At 38.2% G+C, this 21,225-nt stretch overlaps 1 protein-coding gene across 1 annotated transcript in view; it reads left to right on the top strand.

Moving 5' to 3' along the window:
- LOC126252285 (mucin-5AC-like) overlaps nucleotides 1–21,225 on the top strand; it is a 519,485-nt gene that overhangs the window by 423,540 nt on the left and 74,720 nt on the right. Inside the window, exons 24-25 of the mRNA XM_049953159.1 lie at nucleotides 8,022–8,087; nucleotides 17,555–17,611. Of these exons, the coding sequence (XP_049809116.1) occupies nucleotides 8,022–8,087; nucleotides 17,555–17,611 (123 nt within the window). The remainder of the gene's footprint in view (nucleotides 1–8,021; nucleotides 8,088–17,554; nucleotides 17,612–21,225) is intronic.

Here is a 21,225-nt window from a genome sequence, read left to right as displayed (position 1 = left end):
GATTGCTTATTTTGCTTTGATCTGATAAGTGCCGTTTTCTTTGTTATAGGTGTTTCTCACTCTAAGCTGAAAATACATTACTGTACTGTGTCATGCATTGTTTGTCGCATTTTGATAGTGCGTGTTTACGGCCTGTCGCCGCATGACTTGCTTTTGTGCGCGCTACCGCCGCTTAAAAAAAAAAAAAGAGGAATCGTCTCATTAGCGAAACAATGGCAAGAGACTGCTATTTGTTGTTACTTACACTGCTGCTTTCTTTGATAATGATCAACAAGAACCAAATAATAGACTGCATATGATAGAACATGTTCTGAACGAGAGTTTAGCGAAAATTTTTCTCCGTTTGAAAATCTTTACGGCCGCTTCTTTAGTACATCAAATTCTGCACAGAAATTAGTCATCTTACATTTAAAATCTAGTCAGTTGCCGTGCTTCATTTCTGACTGTATCACTGTTAGGCATAAGAATGATACGAATATAAACATGACACGATACGTATATTCTTCCGCGTTTGCTGTTGTCTCACTCTAGTTTCGTAGTTTATTAGGCAGACAGGATTTAACGAGATAGCAGCAAACACGAAAGAATACATGGCAAAATGTTTATATTCGTATTATTCTTATGGTGAAGAGAATAGTGCATGCGATTCACATTTCACATTTAGCAACCATCTCTTCTCACAGGTAGGAAAAAACTCGGAACGTAGAGTTGGCCATATTGACAAACATCCCTAACAGTCTTGCCAGTCGGATTTTCGTAGTACATTGAAATTCTGCTACATTCGAAGATGAACAATACGGAATTTGTATTTACTTCGTTGGATAATGTATGAAAGTGCAGTGGTCGAAACTCGGGGCGGAGAAAAAAAAAGCTCGTCTTCTACCTTTTTTTTTTAAATTTATTTACTGATGCAGAGGTTTTGGCGCCAGTGCCCACAAAGCATGCTTGTGTAGCGCTACATATATTCGGCGGCAGAAGTTAGTTGTTGCGGCACCTACCAACATTTTTCAGAACTTCCGCTTGCTTTGCACTCGATTCTAAGCCGCAGGCGGTTTTTTGGATTACAAAAACCGGAAAAAAAGTGCGGCTTAGATTCGAGTAAATACGGTAGTTACTTTTGGGGGAAACTCTAAAACAACTAACAGCACTTTCACAGGGCCATTACAACCATGTTTAGATGGAAACCTAGAGACTCATGCAAACCTCTGTATAAGATTATTGCTCTTCCTCCTTTACTGTATATCTCTCTACACGATGGAAACTGTTATATTCTTTAAAATGGATGCAGTGTATAAGGACTGCAGATTACAAATAAATTTGCTCACCTTTCCAGACAAAACAAAAACTTACATATGCCCCAAATCATCACATCTCTGTGCCAAAATGTTACTTTCCGCATGGGAGTTAAACTTCCCAAAATATCAGAACAGTTACCTAGGTCAAAACATTTGGAAAACCTTTACAGTCATGTTTACAGTATAACTGCTAGTACTCCATTGAAGAATATTTAAATTTATAAATTATACTTTATAAATATTTAATGCATGATGTGTATTTTTGTAATTTTAAATAAGTATGCATAGAAATCAATTTCACCTACATACTTTCAAACTGATATGACCAATGTCTTATGCATAAGCTGCTTTGTAGGCAACAGGACCAATCAAATATATTCTAAAATTGAGATTACTGTTCATTATGAATAATTTCTTTATGATCATCTCTTAGTAGTCACTGTTACATAAAGCACTATGAGATACAGTGAGACACTGCATATACTTGATTTCAGTAGTTTCACTTGGAGAGTTGAATACTTATTCCATCTTTTGTGAATGTAAGAGAAAGTGTTAATGTTGCATTTTGCAGTCACCCTTGTGAGCTTGACTATGTCCTTTCCACATGTGGTCTGGGGCATAGAGTAAGGTGGTTAACACTGTATACCATTGTCAGGTGATGACAGACCACTGCATGCAAATGTAGGTCTTGCTTATTAAGATGCCTAAGAAAGGGAGATACTCACCATGAACAAAGATGACTACAAGACAACCTGTGCCAAAAATGTAGGTTATCTTATGAATCTCAGGTGATGTGAATAATTCACAATGACATAAATTAATGGAACTGGTGAGGTGGTAATGTATGTGATAGGTATGTATCTATTAGTGTGGATTTACAAATTATGATGCAGCAGCAAGACTGGTCAACAGAAACCTTCAGGATGTGCAGCTTCCAGTACTGCTGGTACAAACACTTGACACAGAAAGTAATACTCATACTTTTTGAAATTTTATGTTTCTTCTTCAGGGAGGAGAGAGGCACTGGTTGGGGAAGGCTGTAAACTGAGAAGGGGCAGTGCAGGTCACTCAAACTTTGATTGACTGTGACTTCTCTGCTGTATGGAGGGAGGGCTGTTCTGTTCACTAATGGCATATCATGGGTTGGCAAGTGCTTACAGAAATGTATTCTCTTTCCATTTTTACAGAGTGGTTATTCACTAACAAGACTGTCAAAATTAAGAACAGAAAATCTGATAACTTCAGAAAATAAGTGTCTTTAATCTTTAAATATTGGTTTTAGCTTAAGATAAATGTTCACAGAGAACCATGTGAATGGCACCACCACAACTCCACTACCAATGCCAGGCAGTGAGGCACTGCATGATGCTGTAATGCATCACATAGGTAGAAACTCTAACTTAAAGTAACTGGAATTCATAACATTTTGAATCAATTACAACTGTTTTTGATAAAAGGACTCTGCACCTCCCATTCAGCACAATAGTGCAAACTCCATACCATCAGTTCTACAGTACTAGGTCAACAGTTATTTCTTCTAAGAACTGGCTTTGGTGTTAATGACACATGATACTAGTTTCCAGCCTTTGTTATTTAAAAATTGACGGCAGATAAGGATTTTATAACATAAACCATGTGTTGTCAGTGATAATTACTTGTCAAAGTACCCTCCAGAAACAGTTTACAATATTCGAGTTTGCAAACAGTTGCAATATTAACCTCAAAACGTTTTAGGAAACTAATAACAATTTACCACAGGTTTTTGTGTTGCCTTAATATAAATCTCATTTTGTGTATTTGATTCAATTCTTATAGTTAATTAGCAACTATTTAGCCTAACAGATTAAAAGATAAGCAGGGGGCTTATTTTAAAGTTACTTTTTCACTGCCTTGCAGTACATTGCACCAGCCAAAATGCAGACCTACTGCAAATGCTGTTCTCGAACTTGGGATGATTTGTTGACATTTGTAAGCAGCTGGAAAACACCCTGACTATTGTCAAGTGACTGGCAGCTGCTGCAAATTGATGTATTGGAAGATCTCTCAAGAGTCACATACATGTAATACTGGTACCAGAGCTACCTCAAGTACCATCCTCTCTGTGGATTCTATCTCCTCTGCATAAAGTACAGGATCTGTCATTACTCATCCACTTGACTGCTAGTGGTGTCTCAATGGTAGATCTGGGCATCCTGTACAGTTTGGATGTGGACCAAGGAGGACTCAAGGTGTTGCTTGATCTCTCTAACCAACAAGTTTGAGGTGCTCTCTCTCACTAAATCTGAGTCAGTGGGACTCATACTTAGGTCATTCCAGTGACTGGCAGAGACGTTTGAAGAAACCAGCCTTATGCATGGAGTTTCAATGAAGCTCGCAATTTGTAGCATTGTCCACAGAACTGATCATGGCCCTTTGGTCCTGAGTCAAGTGCAGGGAGTGAACCAGAGACCTTGAAGGTTCTGTGACAAGCTAGGCAGTGGCTTTCTACATCTACATCTACATCCATACTCCGCAAGCCACCTGACAGTGTGTGGCGGAGGGTACTTTAAGTACCTCTATCGGTTCTCCCTTCTATTCCAGTCTCGTATTGTTCATGGAAAGAAAGATTGTCCGTATGCCTCTGTGTGGGCTTTAATCTCTCTGATTTTATCCTCATGGTCTCTTCGCGAGGTATATGTAGGAGGGAGCAATATACTGCTTGACTCCTCGGTGAAGGTATGTTCTTGAAACTTCAACAAAAGCCCGTACCGAGCTACTGAACGTCTCTCCTGCAGTGTCTTCCACTGAGTTTATCTATCATCTCCGTAACGCTTTCGCGATTACTAAATGATCCTGTAACGAAGCACGCTGTTCTCCATTGGATCTTCTCCATCTCTTCTATCAACCCTATCTGGTACAGATCCCACACTGGTGAGCAATATTCAAGCAGTGGGCGAACAAGTGTATTGTAACCTACTTCCTTTGTTTTCGGATTGCATTTCCTTAGGATTCTTCCAATGAATCTGTCTGGCATCTGCTTTACCGACAATCAGCTTCATATGATCATTCCATTTTAAATCACTCCTAATGCCTACTCCAAGATAATTTATGGAGTTAACTGCTTCCAGTTGCTGACCTGTTTTATTGTAGCTAAATGATAAAGGATCTTTCTTTCTATGTATTCGCAGCACATTACACTTGTCTAAATTGAGATTCAATTGCCATTCCATGCACCATGCATCAATTCGTTGCAGATCCTCCTGCATTTCAGTACAATTTTCCATTGTTACAACCTCTTGATATACCACAGCATCATCCGCAAAAAGCATCAGTGAACTTCCGATGTTATCCACAAGGTCATTTATGTATACTGTGAATAGCTATGGTCCTATGACACTCCCCTGTAGCACACCTGAAATCACTCTTACTTTGGAAGACTTCTTTCCATTGAGAATGACATGCTGCGTTCTGTTATCTAGGAACTCTTCAATCCAATCACACAATTGGTCTGATAGTCCATATGCTCTTACTTTGTTCATTAAACGACTGTGGGGAACTATATTGAACGCCTTGCGGAAGTCAAGAAACATGGCATCTACCTTGGAACCCGTGTCTTTCTGGACTTGGCCGTAGGATTGTGAACTGTAGGGACACCCTAAATGGGTTAGGTGTGCACTACACATCAGAGGCTGTTACTCAGGTAGGTGACTATGTGTGGTGTGCGTACAAGGATTTTTTTAGCTTAGGCAACTCTCCAACCAATCCAGATAATGATAACTGTAGGAAACCCAGAAGTATCAGTGTAAGATCGAAAGAAATGACTCCCCCAGGTGAGCATATCAAAATTGTAATGGTAACCTGCTGAAGCATTTGCAACAGGGTGCTGTGTTTTGAGATGCTCATGAAAAGCAGTGAAGCTCACATAATACTTGGTACTGAAATTCATAGCAGTGGGATTTTTGGGGAAATTTAAGTGTATATTGAAAGGGTAGGCAAATGGGGGTGGTGTATTTGTTGCAAAACAAGAAACTCAGACCCACTAAGATAGATTGAAGCTGCATATAAGATTGTTTAGGCAAGACTCAGTTTCAGGGGTAGGCCAAAATGATAATTGGATCCTTCTATTGCCCACCTGACTTGTCTCCTAACATAACCAAAAATTTAGAGAAAACTTCAGTTCACTTGTATGTAAGTTCCCCAGTCATACTGTAAACGTTGTTGGAGACTTAAATCATCCAACAATTAATTGGGAAAATTACAGTTTTGTTAGTGGTGAGTGTGGTAAGACATCCTATGGAAAAATATTAAATGACTTCTCTGAAAACTACCTAGAACTGATAGTTGGGAACCCCGCTCATGATGGAAACATATTGGATCTAATGGAAACAGACAGACCTAATCTCTTTGAGGGTGTCCATATCGAAACTGGTATCAGTGACTATGATGCTGTTGTGGCAACAATGATTATGAAAGTACAAAGGACAACTAAACCGAGAAGAAAGATATAAATGTTCAATAAACAGTCAGTAACATCATGTCTCATTGAGGAACTTAAAACTTTCAGCACCAGGCAGGAACAAGTAGAGGAACTATGGCTCAAGTTTAAAAGAATAGTTGACCACGCACTAGACAGATATGTACCCAGTAGAACAGTCCATAATGGGAGGAAGCCTCCATGGTATACAGGTAAAACTTCTAAATAAACAGAGATTACTGCATAATAGACGTAAAACAAAGGACAGGGCTGTAGATAGAGAGATGCTGAATGAAATATGTTTCACTGTTGAGAGAGTAATGGGTGATAACTTTAATGATTAACTCTGTTTTCAAATGTTCCACTACAAAGCAAAATCCAGGAGAATTACCCGCTTTAATCTTCATACCACTGAAAAGATGAATGAAATAATTATTAGTGCCAGTGGTGTTGAGAAACAGCTAAAATTGTTAAAATTGATCAAAGCTCCAGGGTCTGGTGGCGTTCCTGTCAGATTCTATACTGATTTGTGTCTGAGTTAGCCCTCTTCTAACTATATAATCTGTCATAGATCCTGTAAACAAAATACTGTGCCCATTTCTTGGAAAAAACACTGGTCACACCCACCTACAAGAAGGGTAGTAGAAGTGATCCACAAAACTACCATCCAATATCCTTGACAACAATTTGTTGTAGAATCTTAGAACATATTCTGAGTTCAAACGTAATGAGGTATCTTGAATAGAATGACATCCTCAACCCCAAACAGCATGGATTCTGAAAACTTCGATCATGTGAAACCCAACTTGCACTTTTCTCACTGGACATTCTGAAAACTTTGGGTCAAGGCTATCTTTCAGTCAGGGCAATCAGATAGACGCAGTATGTCTTGATTTTTCAAAAATCATTTAACTCAGTACCACGTCCAGGCTTAATGTCAAAAGTTTGATCATATGGGGTATCAAGTGAAATTTGTGACTGTATCGAGGACTTTTTATATAGGGAGGACACAGCGTGTTATCTTGGTTGGAGAGTCGTCGTCACATGTTGAAATAACTTCAGGTGCACCACAGAGAAGTGTGTTGGGACGCTTGCTAATTATTTTGTATATTAATGGCATTGCAGACAATATTAATAGTAGCCTCAGGCGTTTTGCAGATGATGCTGTTATCCATAACACAGTACTGTCTGAAAGAAGCTGCATAAATATTCAATCATATCTTGATAAGATTTCAAAGTGGTGCAAAGATCAAAGATTGGCAACTTGCTTAACATGTTCAGAAATGTAAAATTGTACACTTCACCCCCCCCCCCCCCCCCAAAGGAAAAAACCATAGTATCATGTGACGGTAATATCAGTGAGTGGCTGTTGGAATCAATCAACTCATACATACCTGGATGTAACACTCTGTAGGGATATGAAATGGAATGATCACATAGGCTCATTTGTGGGTAATGCAGGCGGTAGACTTCAGTTTATTTGTACAATACTAGGGAAGTGCAGTCAGTCTACAAAGGAGGTTGCTTACAAATCGCTCTTGAGACTGGATCTACATTATTGCTCATGTGTGGAGGATGTATACTGTAAAGGACTGACAGATGATATTGAATGTATACAGAGAAGGGCAGCATGAATGGTCACAGGTTTATCTAACCCATGATAGAGTGTAACAGAGATACTGAAGGAACTGAACTGGAAGACTCTTGAAGATAGACGTAAACTGTCCAGAGAAAGTCTATTAATAAAGTTTCAAGAACAGGCTTTAAATGGTGGCTCTCGGAATGTACTACAATCCCCTTCTTATCACTCACATAGGGATCGTGAGGATAAGATTAGAATAATTTCTGCACTCAGAGGGATTCAAACAGTCATTTTTCCCATACTCCATACGTGAAAGGAACAGGAAGAAATTCTAATAACTGGTACAGTTGGACATACCCTCCACCGTACACCTCACAGCGGTTTTCAGAGTATAGATGTAGCTGATCTCTGTGGTAACATATATCCTCTTGCCTTATGTGCCTGGTATTCTTCTTGAAAATGAAGTCTTGGAGTGTGGGTTGTGTGGATCTACTGTTTGGGAACAGTATTTAAAACCTAGGAAAAGCAACTTTTGTTTTCCAAATCTATATTTCCACTACTGTGAATCAATGCCAGTTAATATTTTTTCTCTTCAGCAGTTGATTTGTTTATTAAAAGTTTGAATTTATCAGCAAATATTGTGTGCAAAACATTTAGGTAATTAAAAGGTATTGCTTTTCTGTGTGTTTAGGTCATTGAAGCAGCTTTGCAGCGGTCTTCTACAACTTCTTTGCCCCTTTTCAACAATAATCTTCCAGTAAGTAGTATGTTCTCTCTCTGACATTTATCATGCATTATCCCTTTTTGTATGTTATCGGAGCAAAGAAAATGGCAGTTGCAATGATCAGAAGGAAACAAAAGGGGAAAATGTTTTATTTAATTGTGGAATCATTAAGAGGCGGCAAAGTCAATCATGGGAGTACCATGTAGCTATCAGTGTTTAAACAACACCTATAACCTCTATAGATGACTTTCAGTTGACAAATCATGTAGGTATTTTGCTGAATATCATTTGACCACTGAGATGGGAATGCTGATGTGGATGAGTGTAGCTTAGCTTTAGACTGTTGTAAAGAATATAACTCTTCTCATATAATTATTTGCATCTAGATATATAGGAATCAGCTACAGTGCTAATAATATAAATTTAAGTCACAAAATCCACACTGCAAAATCACAGTGCTAATTGTATACTTGATGGATTTTCAGATTATGATACTCAGCTATTGATGTTTAATGTCATGGTGCTACTGGCTTTGGAGGTTTTGCTCTTTTTCCACTGGAAGTCTTCTTGTACCATTCTCTTGATTTTCTGAGGAGACATATGAGAGAAGGAGAGGAAAAAATTGGAGGTATGGGGCAAGGAGGGAAGACTTACAGATCTCAGTGACTGTGGCAAAATTAATATCAGTAGAAGTAACTGTCACAAAACTGAGGGGATGGTCCATAAAAGAGAGAGAAACAGGTGTGGAAGGAGATTTCAATGTCAAGACAGTGGAGAAAATGTTGGAAAATGAGAGAACAGTTAAGAGTGGGGGAAAGGGAGTGCATCTCAGAACAAATGAAGTTCTCACAGGTACCAAACTGTACGGGAGGAAGTTTTCAGCATGGAACAATGACAGCCTTCTGCATTTGATATGGACAGAGATTTTTATGGAGTCCTTAGAGGGTTGAAGATCAACATATGTAGCTCAATCAAACAATGGAAAATCCAGGCTGGAATAACAGCAATATGAACTCGATAGATTGCTACTCACCACATTGAATGACAGTCAGGTACATTGAAAACAAAGTGGCAGTTCTTCTGGAAAACTTGGAATTCTCAGGAAATTTCATGAGTTTCATAAAATATCAGAGAATTCTGTGTTGTTAACCTAGCACTGAAATTTAATTTAATTGAGTTTTACAAATCACAAATTTTAAAATAATTAATATTTAAAAGTGTGTTAATTATATGAATATTATTCCATATAAATTATCAGTGTTTAACAGCTGTAGTTAAACTACTGCTAATGGCTAGTACAGCTCACCTAAAGAAAAGTCATTATTGTGGCATGCCCCCCTTCCCTATGCTCACCATTAATTTATCAGGAGCATTTGGACTCCCATCTTCTTCCACACACCTGGAATGCTCAGGGAATTTTCTTTTCAAGTTTGAGTAACCACCCTGGAAAAAAGACTGCTAGACATTATGAGCTGTTGAACTAAGTCCTTTTCCACTTGTAGAAAAAAGTCATACACATTCACACATCCATAACTCACATACACAGTCACTAGCATCTCCGGGTGCTCAAGCCTGACTGCAACAGCAGACTGCATCTGAGGTGGCTGCCTGCCTTAGATGCAGTTGGGCCTTAGTACCTGGAGATGGCAGTGGTCATGTGCATGTGAGTTATTCATGTGGGAATGTGTGTGTGCATGTTTTACCTACAGTTGATGTGGGAAGGTAGCTTATTTAGGTGAGAAAGTCCAGGTGAAGTGAAAATGAGTGCAACCGTGAAATTTTCCTCAGCAGCATCCTCATATAAAATTTTCTTAGCGCATAGGGGTTATCACTGTGATGAAGGAACTTGATTACATGACAGGGTTAGGGATGGACATAGTGTGTTGAGCAATTACTAGTGGTCATAATGATATTCTATGCGGGAATCACAGTGGTAAGGTTTGTATATGTAGATGTTGGGAATCTAGCACACTTCAGAATATAACTTAAAACTAAAAGATGGGTATTCTTCATATCATGGAACACTAATGATTACAGGTTAAAATGACATTACAGAGTGTATTGTATAGTTATAAGGAGCATAAAAATGCAAGTACTATGAAAAATGATAAGCTCCATTAGCAACAAGATAAGAACTATTTGAGAAGCAGTTAAAAAACTGAATTTTACATACACCTAAGTGTGACAACATTTATGTGTGTTCCTCAACTCCAAATAAAGACCAAGTGAGGTGGTGCAGTTATTAGCACACTAAACTTGCACTCAGGGAGATGACGGTTGAAATCCACATCTGGCCATCCAGATTTAGGTTTTCTATGTTTTCCCAATATGCTCCAGGCAAATGCTGGGTTTATTCCTTTGAAATAACAGGACTCCTTTCCTTTGCCACCCTTGAAACAATCCAAGCTTGTGCTCTGTCTCTGATGATCCTAAGGATCATTAAATCCTAATCTTCCTTCTTCCTTTCTTTTCCAAACAAAGGTTTAATATTAATTGTATCAAACACTTGAATGTAAGTTTTTACATGGGTGCAATGAAATAACAAGTAAACAATCAACCACAGTATTTCTTCTAGGGTATTTAGTATGGTCTGACAAGTTATCAAAACATACAGTATACATGCATGTGCCTGACTCCTTTCTTAGCTGGTGTTACACCATCAGAGGCTTTGTGTACTTGTTTTGTGTTCTGGTATTATCATGTTTTGTAATATTTTGTTAGTAAAGAGGAGTCTGATAATGGTGAAGGATATTAATGAGTTTACATATTGTGAAACGGCTGTATAATAGTATGGCAGTACTAGGCAGTAGGATGAAAGAATTCAGATTCAGATTCTTTATTTGTCATTGACCACGTACAGTAGAATAGGCTTTTCCAGTGATAGAAAGTTACAGTTACAATCAAAGTACAGGATATCTCAAAAGAAAGTTCATATTTCAAGAGCTATCTGTGCATGTGCAGCAAATCAAAAGAGAATGGGGGTTATGTTCATCACTTGCTTGGTCAGTAGGAATACAGTCAATATGCAGCACTTCTTAGGAATGGACCACGCAGTCTGTGTGCAAGAATTTTATGGAGATGGTGAGTCAGTGATTGTAGCATGAAGGAAATTTTGCTGTGATCATGAATTGCACATTTAAATGAATTTGATAATCTAAAAATAACAAAACTATATTGTTATAGACCCCACTGAAGATGCCATAGAGCAATAAAAACACGGTTGGGAAAAATAAATTAAGTTTCAGCAAGAAAAGGCAGTTTTATTTACAAAACGAGTAAACTCCATTTGGTTTATAGTGAAGTACCCTGTCATGGCACTGAGCAGTGAGATATCAGCATTTTTCCCAGAGAGAGCAAACACCATCTCTGGCCAGCCACCAAATTATCTTCTAAATCATTCAGTGCCCTTGAGGCATATGAAGCTGCCTTATTACCACTTTTTTATTCCTAAAGAAAAACAGCTCCTACTCCCAATTCCACTGATAAGTTTGTAGATAAATTCGGGATTGGAGACTTGCAGGGTAAAGGATCTGAGATTACTCAACCTAATACTTTCCTAATTTTCCTCATTTATGTTTGCATCTGTCATGTCTCACAATGTAAGAAAGACCATTTTCTACATTAAAGAATGTTCAGCAGACAAATGCATGAGCCTAAATGAAGAGAATTTGGATTATTATGTAATTATCGTATGGCTGGAAACTTCTGAGGAGATGCTTGGCTCGCATTTGATGCAGCTCTTTGCATTTAAGGAGAGGGGCTGCACCTTTAAAGGACTTGATAACTGTCAGGATATAAATGTATTTGGAAGGGATTGGCTGTGGCAAGGAGAAAGGGACCAACCACAGCAATTGCATAAACTGGGAAGCCACTGAAAACCATTTTGAAGCTTATCAGCAGATGGATTCAAACCACCTCCCCTCCTGAATCCAGGGATTGCTAGCTCAGTGGCTAAACACTCAGAGCTACCCCAGGCTGGTGGAGATTTTGGAAGAACTGATTGTTGTATGTTGTTTTGAAATAATATAAAATGAATCACAACAAAGGATTCAATTCTGACATTGCAATTTTTCCTTTAATTTTACGTGTTTATTCATTAGATAGTGTATGAATGTATGCATTTTTTTAAGATTTAATTGTGCATGGAATTGCTGTCTTAAGTTATTATAATATGAAAGAGCCTAAATAGATTCTGGACAAAATGGGGAGGAAAGGATGCAAGATGTAGTTGGGACCAAATGAACTATGGAATGTGCTGTCATCACTTACCCCTTTTGCTCTCCACAAACCCCTCTCCATCACTCCATATTGGAGCGGGGTTTCATAACTGAGTACTGCTTGGGTAAGGAGGCCGGGTGATATTTTGCCATATGGGCTACTAATGATAGATTATTGAGCAATTTTTTTAAAGAAATGAAACCATCATGATTTGAGCAATATTTTTCTTGATCAATGCTGCTTTTGGATGAAATAGACAGATCCAAGTGTATTTTTATGCACTGATTTTAATTTAACTTTATTTGTAAAGATATTTACTGCTCTGCTGTCTTGTAAACAAGCTGGAGGCATAATTACATAAACCAGTACTTGTATGTTAGAAGTATTAACTCTGGCTGTTGAGACACTTGTCTCAGTGTGACACAAGGTGGTGAATGGCTGTCTTATGAAATTCCCGGGGCTGCGATGTTAACCAGTTCCGCATGTACAGCTGGACATTGTTGTCCGAGATGGATCATTTGCTACTATGTTGACGTTCTTCGTTGACGAAGATGACCCCCTTCTGATTCACTCCCTGCAGCACAGGACAACACTGAATGCTCAGCGTTACTCACAACCTCGACCACCCATCGCCAAGTGATCAAATCAAAACAACCAGGCAATTTTACCTGTGGGGTCATTCTGCTCCAGGGCATGCAGAGCCTCATACAGCCAACACAGTCATGGCACTCCTGCAGAAATTCAAATGGAAGATTCTTGGCCACCTTTTGTACAGTCGAGATGTCTCTCCCTGTGATTACTCTGAGGGGCAAAAGATTCACCCCTGATGACGACGTCCAACTGTACGTGCAGAACTGGTTAACATCACAGCCCTGGGAATTTTATGAGACAGCCATTCACTGCCTTGTGTCACAATGGGACAAGTTCGCAACAGCCAGGGGTGCTATGCAGCTGTTGTGACAGATCATTTCACTGGGGGGAATGTAGTGGCATGGAAATTGGGGAACAAAATGAGACTCTTCCTAGGTACTGTAGACTGTGTTCACGGGATATGAAAATAGTAGAACAGGTGGGGAGGATTAGAGCCCTTTAGGCTGAATTAGATAAAGCTAGGGAGGAACTAATTAGGTTAAGGTGGAGAAGGGTGAAGAGAAGTGGGAAGTGGCCACAGAAAGAGAACAGTATCTGAGAGTTTCTTTGTTGGCACAAAAAATTGATTTGCCCAGCTGCCACAGTTAAGTAATGAAGAGCCTCATGTAGATGTAGGTGTAGCTGATGCTCGGCAGAATTCAGTAAGGAAGCCTGTTCCTTCAGAAAAAGTAGGAAGAAAATTCTGCTGTTAGGTATTGGTCTTGGGAGAGGTGTGGGCCAACTTCTGCAGGGAAAATTAGGTGACAGCCACCAGGTCACAAACTTTTTCAAGCCCAGTACATCTCTCAGCCAAGTGATAGAGGGCATAAGATCTTTGTGTAAATGTTTCACCAAGGAGGATCATGTTGTAATAGTGGGTGGAGCAGGGAACAGTATTGATAGGGACTAGGGCTATAATATTGAGAGTGACCTGGTAGAAATAGCATCAGCAGCAAACCATTCTAATGTTGAGTTTGTGCCTGTTTTCAAGTGGTAAGATCGACCCCAGTTGAACAGCTCTGTGAAGAGGGTCAATTTGGAGTTGCATCGAGTGCTTTGGGCTGGTACGGGGTCAGGGATTGGTTTGGTTCCTGTTGACACTATTGGTAGGTGGGGCTTTACTTCTCATGGCCTGCATCTCAGTAGAATAAGGAAGGATGTACTGGCTAGGTTGATAGCAAATTCTTTAAGGGGGGACACTGCAACTCATGGAAGTAGTTCTTTTTTAGGTTAAGCTCATTATCTACACATTCAATATTGGAACAAGATGTATCTGAAAATGTTAAGCATGTTACTTGTGAAGACAAAAAAAGTAACAGTAAATTTACTATATCAAAATATCAGAGGTTTAAAAAACAAAATTAATGAAGTTCAGATCTGTTTAGATGAGCTACAGTCTACAAATCCTGTTGATATTATTTGTATTTCTGAACATCATTTAAGTAGTGAAATTGAAATGCTTAATATGGAAGGGTATACCTTAGCTTCAAAGTATTGTAGAAAAGAGATGGAGAAAGGAAGAGTTCCACTTATATTAGAAAGGGTCACAATTATAAAAACACTGACATTCTTAAATACTGTAGTGATCAGCATGTTGAAGAATGTGCCACACAAGTAGAAACACACAAAAGAAAAATAGTTATAGTCACGATATACAGGGCTCCAACTGGTCATTTCCAACTATTCACTAAACAGCTTGACGCAGTATTAAATTTCTTAACTTCTAAAAATAATGAACTCATACTAAGTGGAAATTTAATTTAAGTTTTCTGGAGGATAGTCACTCAAGATCCATACTAGAGTCTCTTACCACTTCTTATAATCTCATCCCCTTAGTACCATTTCCAACCAGGGTTATGGGTACCAGCAGCACTGCTTTTGATAACATTTTCATAGATACTACCACATAGTACAAATCCAATATTTAATCGCCTTTCAGATCATGATGCCCTGTTGCTTATGTTTAATATAGTGAGGTCTGATTCAACTAATAACAGGAAGTGGGAAACTATATGAATAATAAATGAAAAATGAATTGAAGGTATAAAAAACTGTTTGAGGATTACAGACTGGAAAGATGTATACAATTCGCCCAGGATAAATGAAAAATATAACTGTTTCTTTAATACGGTCATAGGTCACAATGAAAACTGCTGCCCTAAGAAAGTAATCAAAACAAATAGCTTAAATGTTTCATAACCTTGGATTACAAATGGAATAAAAGTATCTTGGGGGGGGGGGGGGGGGGGTAAGCCTGTACTTAATATCAAGGGAAAACGATGACTACAGAGGTAAATCACATTACAAATTATATTGTAAAATTCTAAACAAAGTAATCAGAACCTCAAAATGTATTTATTTTCAAGAAAAAATAAATGCCTCTAATAACAAGACAAAAACTATATGGAACATAGTAAAAAGTGATACAGGAAAAACTAATCAGGCAAATGAGTAAATTATGTTAAATGTAAATAAAGAGTTGATTAGAGATCTCCTAAATTGTAGGAACTTTCAACAACTTTTTACTTCCAGTAGCAGACAAGTTAGGTTTGCATAGATCCTCAGAAGACAGCTTCAAATATTTAAAAAATGCATTTCTGCAGAATTCTGACAAATTCAGCTATATCCTACCTCACCAAAAGAGATTTCTAATGTTATTAGCTCTCTTAAAAACAAATGTTCCAGTGGTTATGACGAAATCAGCACTACCATAATTAAAAGTTGCTCCTCAGAACTTTGTGACGTACTGATTACTTATGTAATGAATCCCTCCACAGTGGTACTTTTCCAGATACTCTTAAGTATGCTATTGTCAAACCATTACACAAAAAAGGAGACAGATCATCAGTGGAAAATGTCCATCCCATTTCATTTTTGGCATTATTTTCAAAAGTGTTTATTGCCAATATTTTGAAAAGTGTTTGAATGGGTTATGTACAATAGACTTTATAAACACTTAGTACAGAAAAATATTCTCATTTACAATCAGTTCGGATTTCAGAAAGGATTGTCAACTGATCAAGCTATATTCACTTTTACAGATGATATATTAGAATCAATAAATCAAAAGTTATTACCACTTGGAATATTCTGTGATCTGGCTAAAGCTTTTGATTGTGTTAAGTATGATATCCTTATACAAAAATTAAAATATTATATGATAACAGGAGTAGCAGGCTTACGGTTCTCATCCTGTCTTTTTAATAGAAAACAGTGTGTGTCTGTATCAGGCTTACCACGTAATAATAGTCATTCAAAACATGAAACCATCAGACAAGCGGTGTCTTAGTGCTCTATTTTAGGTCCTTTATTGTTCCTATTATATATTAATGACATTCCATATGCAGTGTTACAAAATGCAAATTTTGTCTTATTTGCAGATGATTCAAGTATTGGTATAAAAAACAGCACCCATGATCTCACTGAGCAATCACCTAATGAAATATTTGTAAGTATCAGTGGGTGGTTCACAGAAAATGGATTGTCACTGAATTTTGACAAACCCAGTACATACAGTTTAGTACCTCACAAAGAATACCTGACCTTATAAGCTGTAGACAGTGTCAAATTTTTAGGGCTACAAATTGACCACAACCTAAATTGGAAAACTCACACTCTAGACTTAAAGAAACGCCTTAGTTCAGCTACATTTGCTGTATGTGTGATAGCAGAAATAGGCGATTTGCATTCACTAATGAGTTACGGAATCATGTTTTGGGGAAACTCCTCTCACAAAGAGAACATTTTCAAATTAGAATTATATCTGGTGTCAGTCCTAGATCATCATGCAGTGACCTCTTTAAGAAACTTGGTATTCTAACTACTATTTCTCAGTGCATATACTCATTGATGCCCTTTGTCATTTCCGACATGTCTCTTTTTACACAAAATAGTGCAAAACATGATTATAATACCAGAACCAAAAACAATCAGTATAAGGATTATAAAAGCTTAACATTAGTACAAAAAGGAGTCAAATACATGGGTACTCATATGTTCAGTAACTTACCAGGGCATATCAAAGGTATTGTAAGTGATAAAGATCGGTTTCAGAGTGAATTAAAGAACTTCCTGTTGGCCAACATCTTCTACTCCATCAATGAATATCTTCACAAGGATTATAGCTCATAATTGAAAACGTTGGCTCTTTCCACATCGCAGAGTCTCCTCTCCAAGGGATCCATGGAAAATGAAAAATGTAATGTAATGTATGTAATATAAGAGATAAAACTTACGCAAAACAAAGAACTGTTAACAAAAGACACAAAGATACCCATGTGGCATTATATACTCACTTCATTTCTTATTTTTTACATTGCTGCTGTTAGCTTACTTAGGTTATTCTTGAAGGTATGTTAGTACAGATGACAGCTTGGTATAATGTAAGAATTTATTTAATCAATAAAATGAGTTTGTTGCCAACATCTTGTTAGTGAGTTTTCAAAGTGTTTCTCAGCCATCTCACCAGTATGGGTATTTTTGCCAAGTTCAATTTAAATCTATCATACATAAATTTAGTATTCTGAGATGTATTTGTTTGTTTATTAATCAGTAAACAAAATAACTTGCTTCGTGACTGTTAGATCAGACATAACAGTAAAATATTTTAAGTATTTTGTAATTTAATATGTGATTTTGTTTGCTTGTTTCAGAAAACAAAAGTATTACAGACATTGGAAAATGGTGTAGAGAGTAATCGTTTCTCTTTGGTAAGTATTTTATGAGCCACTGTATATCATGAATAATCATAAGACCTCATAAAAAATGAGAAAATTGTCAGCTTAATGGGGATAAGGAATCAAACCAAATGCAATTAGTCTGTAAGAAGTCACCAGAGACCACAGGTCCTGTGTACCAAAATATTCTGAAAATGTACCTCAGTAATCTCCAGTTTTGTCGATAGAGTTTGAGTTCATCTTGTAAGGAGAAAAGGGCATATGTAAACATGTTTCTGCCCAGCCTGTAGAAAATGATCAGCATCCTAAGCTCCTCCATTTCTATGGTGTAAAATTCAGCAACATTCCTTATTTACTGGGGTGCAGCTCCACATATTCAAAAGTGATACATCCTATAAATAACAAATCAGGGCTAAGGAAGTACAGATTTTATGACATTTCTGTTGACATGTTGGTATTTACAGAGGAAAGACTGACTTTACTGTACTTTTACTTCTATGCAGGCCGGCTCAATGGACTGTGAACTCTACATATCTCCTCCTCCATTGTCTTTTATCCATTGCTGCCATCTGCCATCCATCCACACCCATCACTGATTGTTTCAGGTCTACATGGAGACCATTTCTACACTTCTTCCTTGGTCTTCTCAGGGGGATCTTCTACCTGTGGGCATGAAATTCAGAAGCTTCCCTAGCCACCTGGTGCCTTCCATCTGAGCCCCAAGTTTGGCCCACAGTAGTCACTTGCATCTTCTGATTCCTACTATACTGGTGTCTTGGTGCAATTCTTCTAGCTCATTGTTGTGTCTGTTCTTCCAATTACTGCAATTTGTGTTCAACACTGGACCAAAGATCTTCTGCAACCGTTTTTTCTGAATAACAGAAGTTTATTAAAACCATGCTTTCAGATACTCCACATCTCACAGACATTCAGTACTACAGGTTGGATATGGGTTTTATATAGCCAAATACTGAACTGTCTCAAGAGACACCTGGGCTGAAGCAGTGGTGTTAGGCTGTAGAGGAATCGGTGCACTGCCTGTGTCCTGGCATTGATCTCTACTTCGTATGATGAAATCTCTATGAAAACTGCTCCCAGGTATCTAAATTCATAGACTCTTTTGTAGGCCTGGTCTGCCATCCACAGTGAATGTAGTTGTTCAGTATCTCGACCTTGTCGACTAGCCATAATGACGTAATCCATCATGGCTTCATTTATGAATAACCACATTTGCTGACAGCCATTTCCAGTGCCATAATCATTTGTTTCAATTCCTTTTCAGATCTGCTGATTAAATAAACATCATTTGCATAGGTTATGTATGCCACGTTCTTCCTTTTGACTTGCATCCCTTCAAAGTTCTGTTTAAAAGTCTGGGGAATACGGAAACCAATTGAGGCCCATGCCAGTGCTGTCCAGATACCCCAGAGCCAGAATGCGGTCCCTGAAGTGTTCCTCCAGGACATCAAATACTCTTCTGCTTCCATGGGGTTGAGCTGTGTTTTGCATGAACCACATCTTATCAGCCTTTCACATACTGTTTGGTAGTCACTGTACCATCAAGGAATATCACACTGATTATTCTGTGACTGAACATTGCACACCACACAGTCACCCGTTGAGGGTGAAGAGACTTCTCGAACACGAAATACGGATTCTCAGTCTCTCAAATGTGCTAATTTTGCTTATTGATGAACCCATCGAAATGAAAGTGGGCTTTGTTGCTAAACCAAACCATATTCACATCAAAGTTCTGTTCGTCAATCCTGTGGACAATAGTGTTGGTGAAATACAGCTGCTGTTCCATGGCCCTGGGGCTTGATGGCTGATTGGTTTGAATTTTGTATGGGAAAAGATGCAGATGTTCAACAACAATTTGTCGCAGTTTCTACCAGTTGATTCCCACCTGTTGTACAGCTCATCTGATCAATTTCCTGGGGCTGGTTTGAAACACAGCACTTGCTTTCTTGAGCACATGTTTTCTAGATGTTTCCATGCATTTTCACCCATTTTGGATGACTGACATTGCCAACTCTGTCATCACAAAACTATCCGTGCCTTGTGAATCAAATGCTTGATTGTTAGCACACTTTGACTGGTTGTCCTCAGCTTGAACTCGGTCACAAACTTACTTTAAACCACAGTCGGTCTGTTATTGCTTGCACAGTAGGACTTCACAGACACTATATGCTCAGGCACACTTACCGTGACATTTTCACTTGCAAATGGCCAATAACAACAGGGCACATGCAAATACTAATTCCCATCAGGGCTTGTGGCCAACCATGTAGTTTGAGTGTCCTAACGCAAACCATTCAGAAATTATGACAGTTTTGTTTCATACAGTTCAGTAATTATCACCCTGTATCTCTCCGCATACAAAATCTCATTATCCTACACCTCATTGTACTGTGGGAGTTTGGTGATATCTTCACTACTAGTAATGCTTTCCAAAAACAGGTAATTGTCTGTAAGAAAAATAGATGCATTTACCCTCAGTCATCCATTTCTCAGAGTAAGATTAATGTGAAGATATATACAATAAATACTGCAATCAAAACAACCGCTACAATGAAATCTTGCTAATGCTATTTTAAAATTTCCTGTAAAACTTTTAAAAATTATGATGCTTCCAGGATTTGAACCTGTGTTCTTCTTATACATAGTTACATGTTGTATCCATTGCACAACTGAGCACATGCTTCTGCAGGTATCTCTGCAGAGTATCTTGTATACTGGAAATCAGCACTAAGATATTCCAAGAATAACTTTATTGTGCTTTGGGTTGTGGTTCAAGACTGATAGTTGACAATCCACTTATAGGATAGAGACTCATTTGCAAAAGTTCCACAATTCCTTAGTTTTGAGCGGGTTTAATGTTGTTACAGGAAGCAGGTAAAAGAATGTCAGTCTTTGCACATATCACCACTCTTAATGAGTGGAGCATAAACACATCAATTTTAGTTAGATTTCCACTATCAGTGTTCTTAAAATTCCTTTCTATTATTACTTAAAAGTTGTAAATGTGTTTTGGTCACCAAGTAGCTAAACTATTTGCAGAAAAATTGCATAAAAACCTATTAACTTCAGGCTAACACTCCTGTATGTATAGCTTCATCATACTCCTAGACTGCGACATCACCAGAGCTTCAGCCAATAACAGAGGACTTTCGATTACATAACCAAATCTTGATATTTAATGGCTTTTTAAGCTTTGATTACATAAAAATAAGAGATATTTTGTGAGAATATTGACCATAAATGCAATTTGAATGTTATAATCACTTCGAATAACAACAATACAAACCTTCAGTGTGAAGTTTGGAAGGTAGGAGATGAAGTACTGGCAGAACTGAAGCTCTGAGGGCAGGTTGTGAGTTGTGCTTGGGTAGCTCAGTTGGTAGAGTACTTGCCCGTGAAAGGCAAAAGTCCTGAGTTTGAGTCTCAGTCCAGCACACAGTTTTAATCTACCAGGAAGTTTCATATCAGCGCACACTCTGCTGTAGAGTGACAATCTCTTTCTGGAAACATCCTCCAGGCTGTGGCTAAGCCATGTCTCCGCAATATCCTTTCTTCCTGGAGTGGTAGTTGTGCTAGGTTTGCAGACGAGCTTCTTTGAGGTTTGGAAGGTAGGAGACGAGGTGCTG

Source organism: Schistocerca nitens, chromosome 4 (genome assembly GCF_023898315.1).
Source record: "Schistocerca nitens isolate TAMUIC-IGC-003100 chromosome 4, iqSchNite1.1, whole genome shotgun sequence".
NCBI lineage: Eukaryota > Metazoa > Arthropoda > Insecta > Orthoptera > Acrididae > Schistocerca > Schistocerca nitens.
This window is presented reverse-complemented; position numbering and strand designations above follow the sequence as displayed.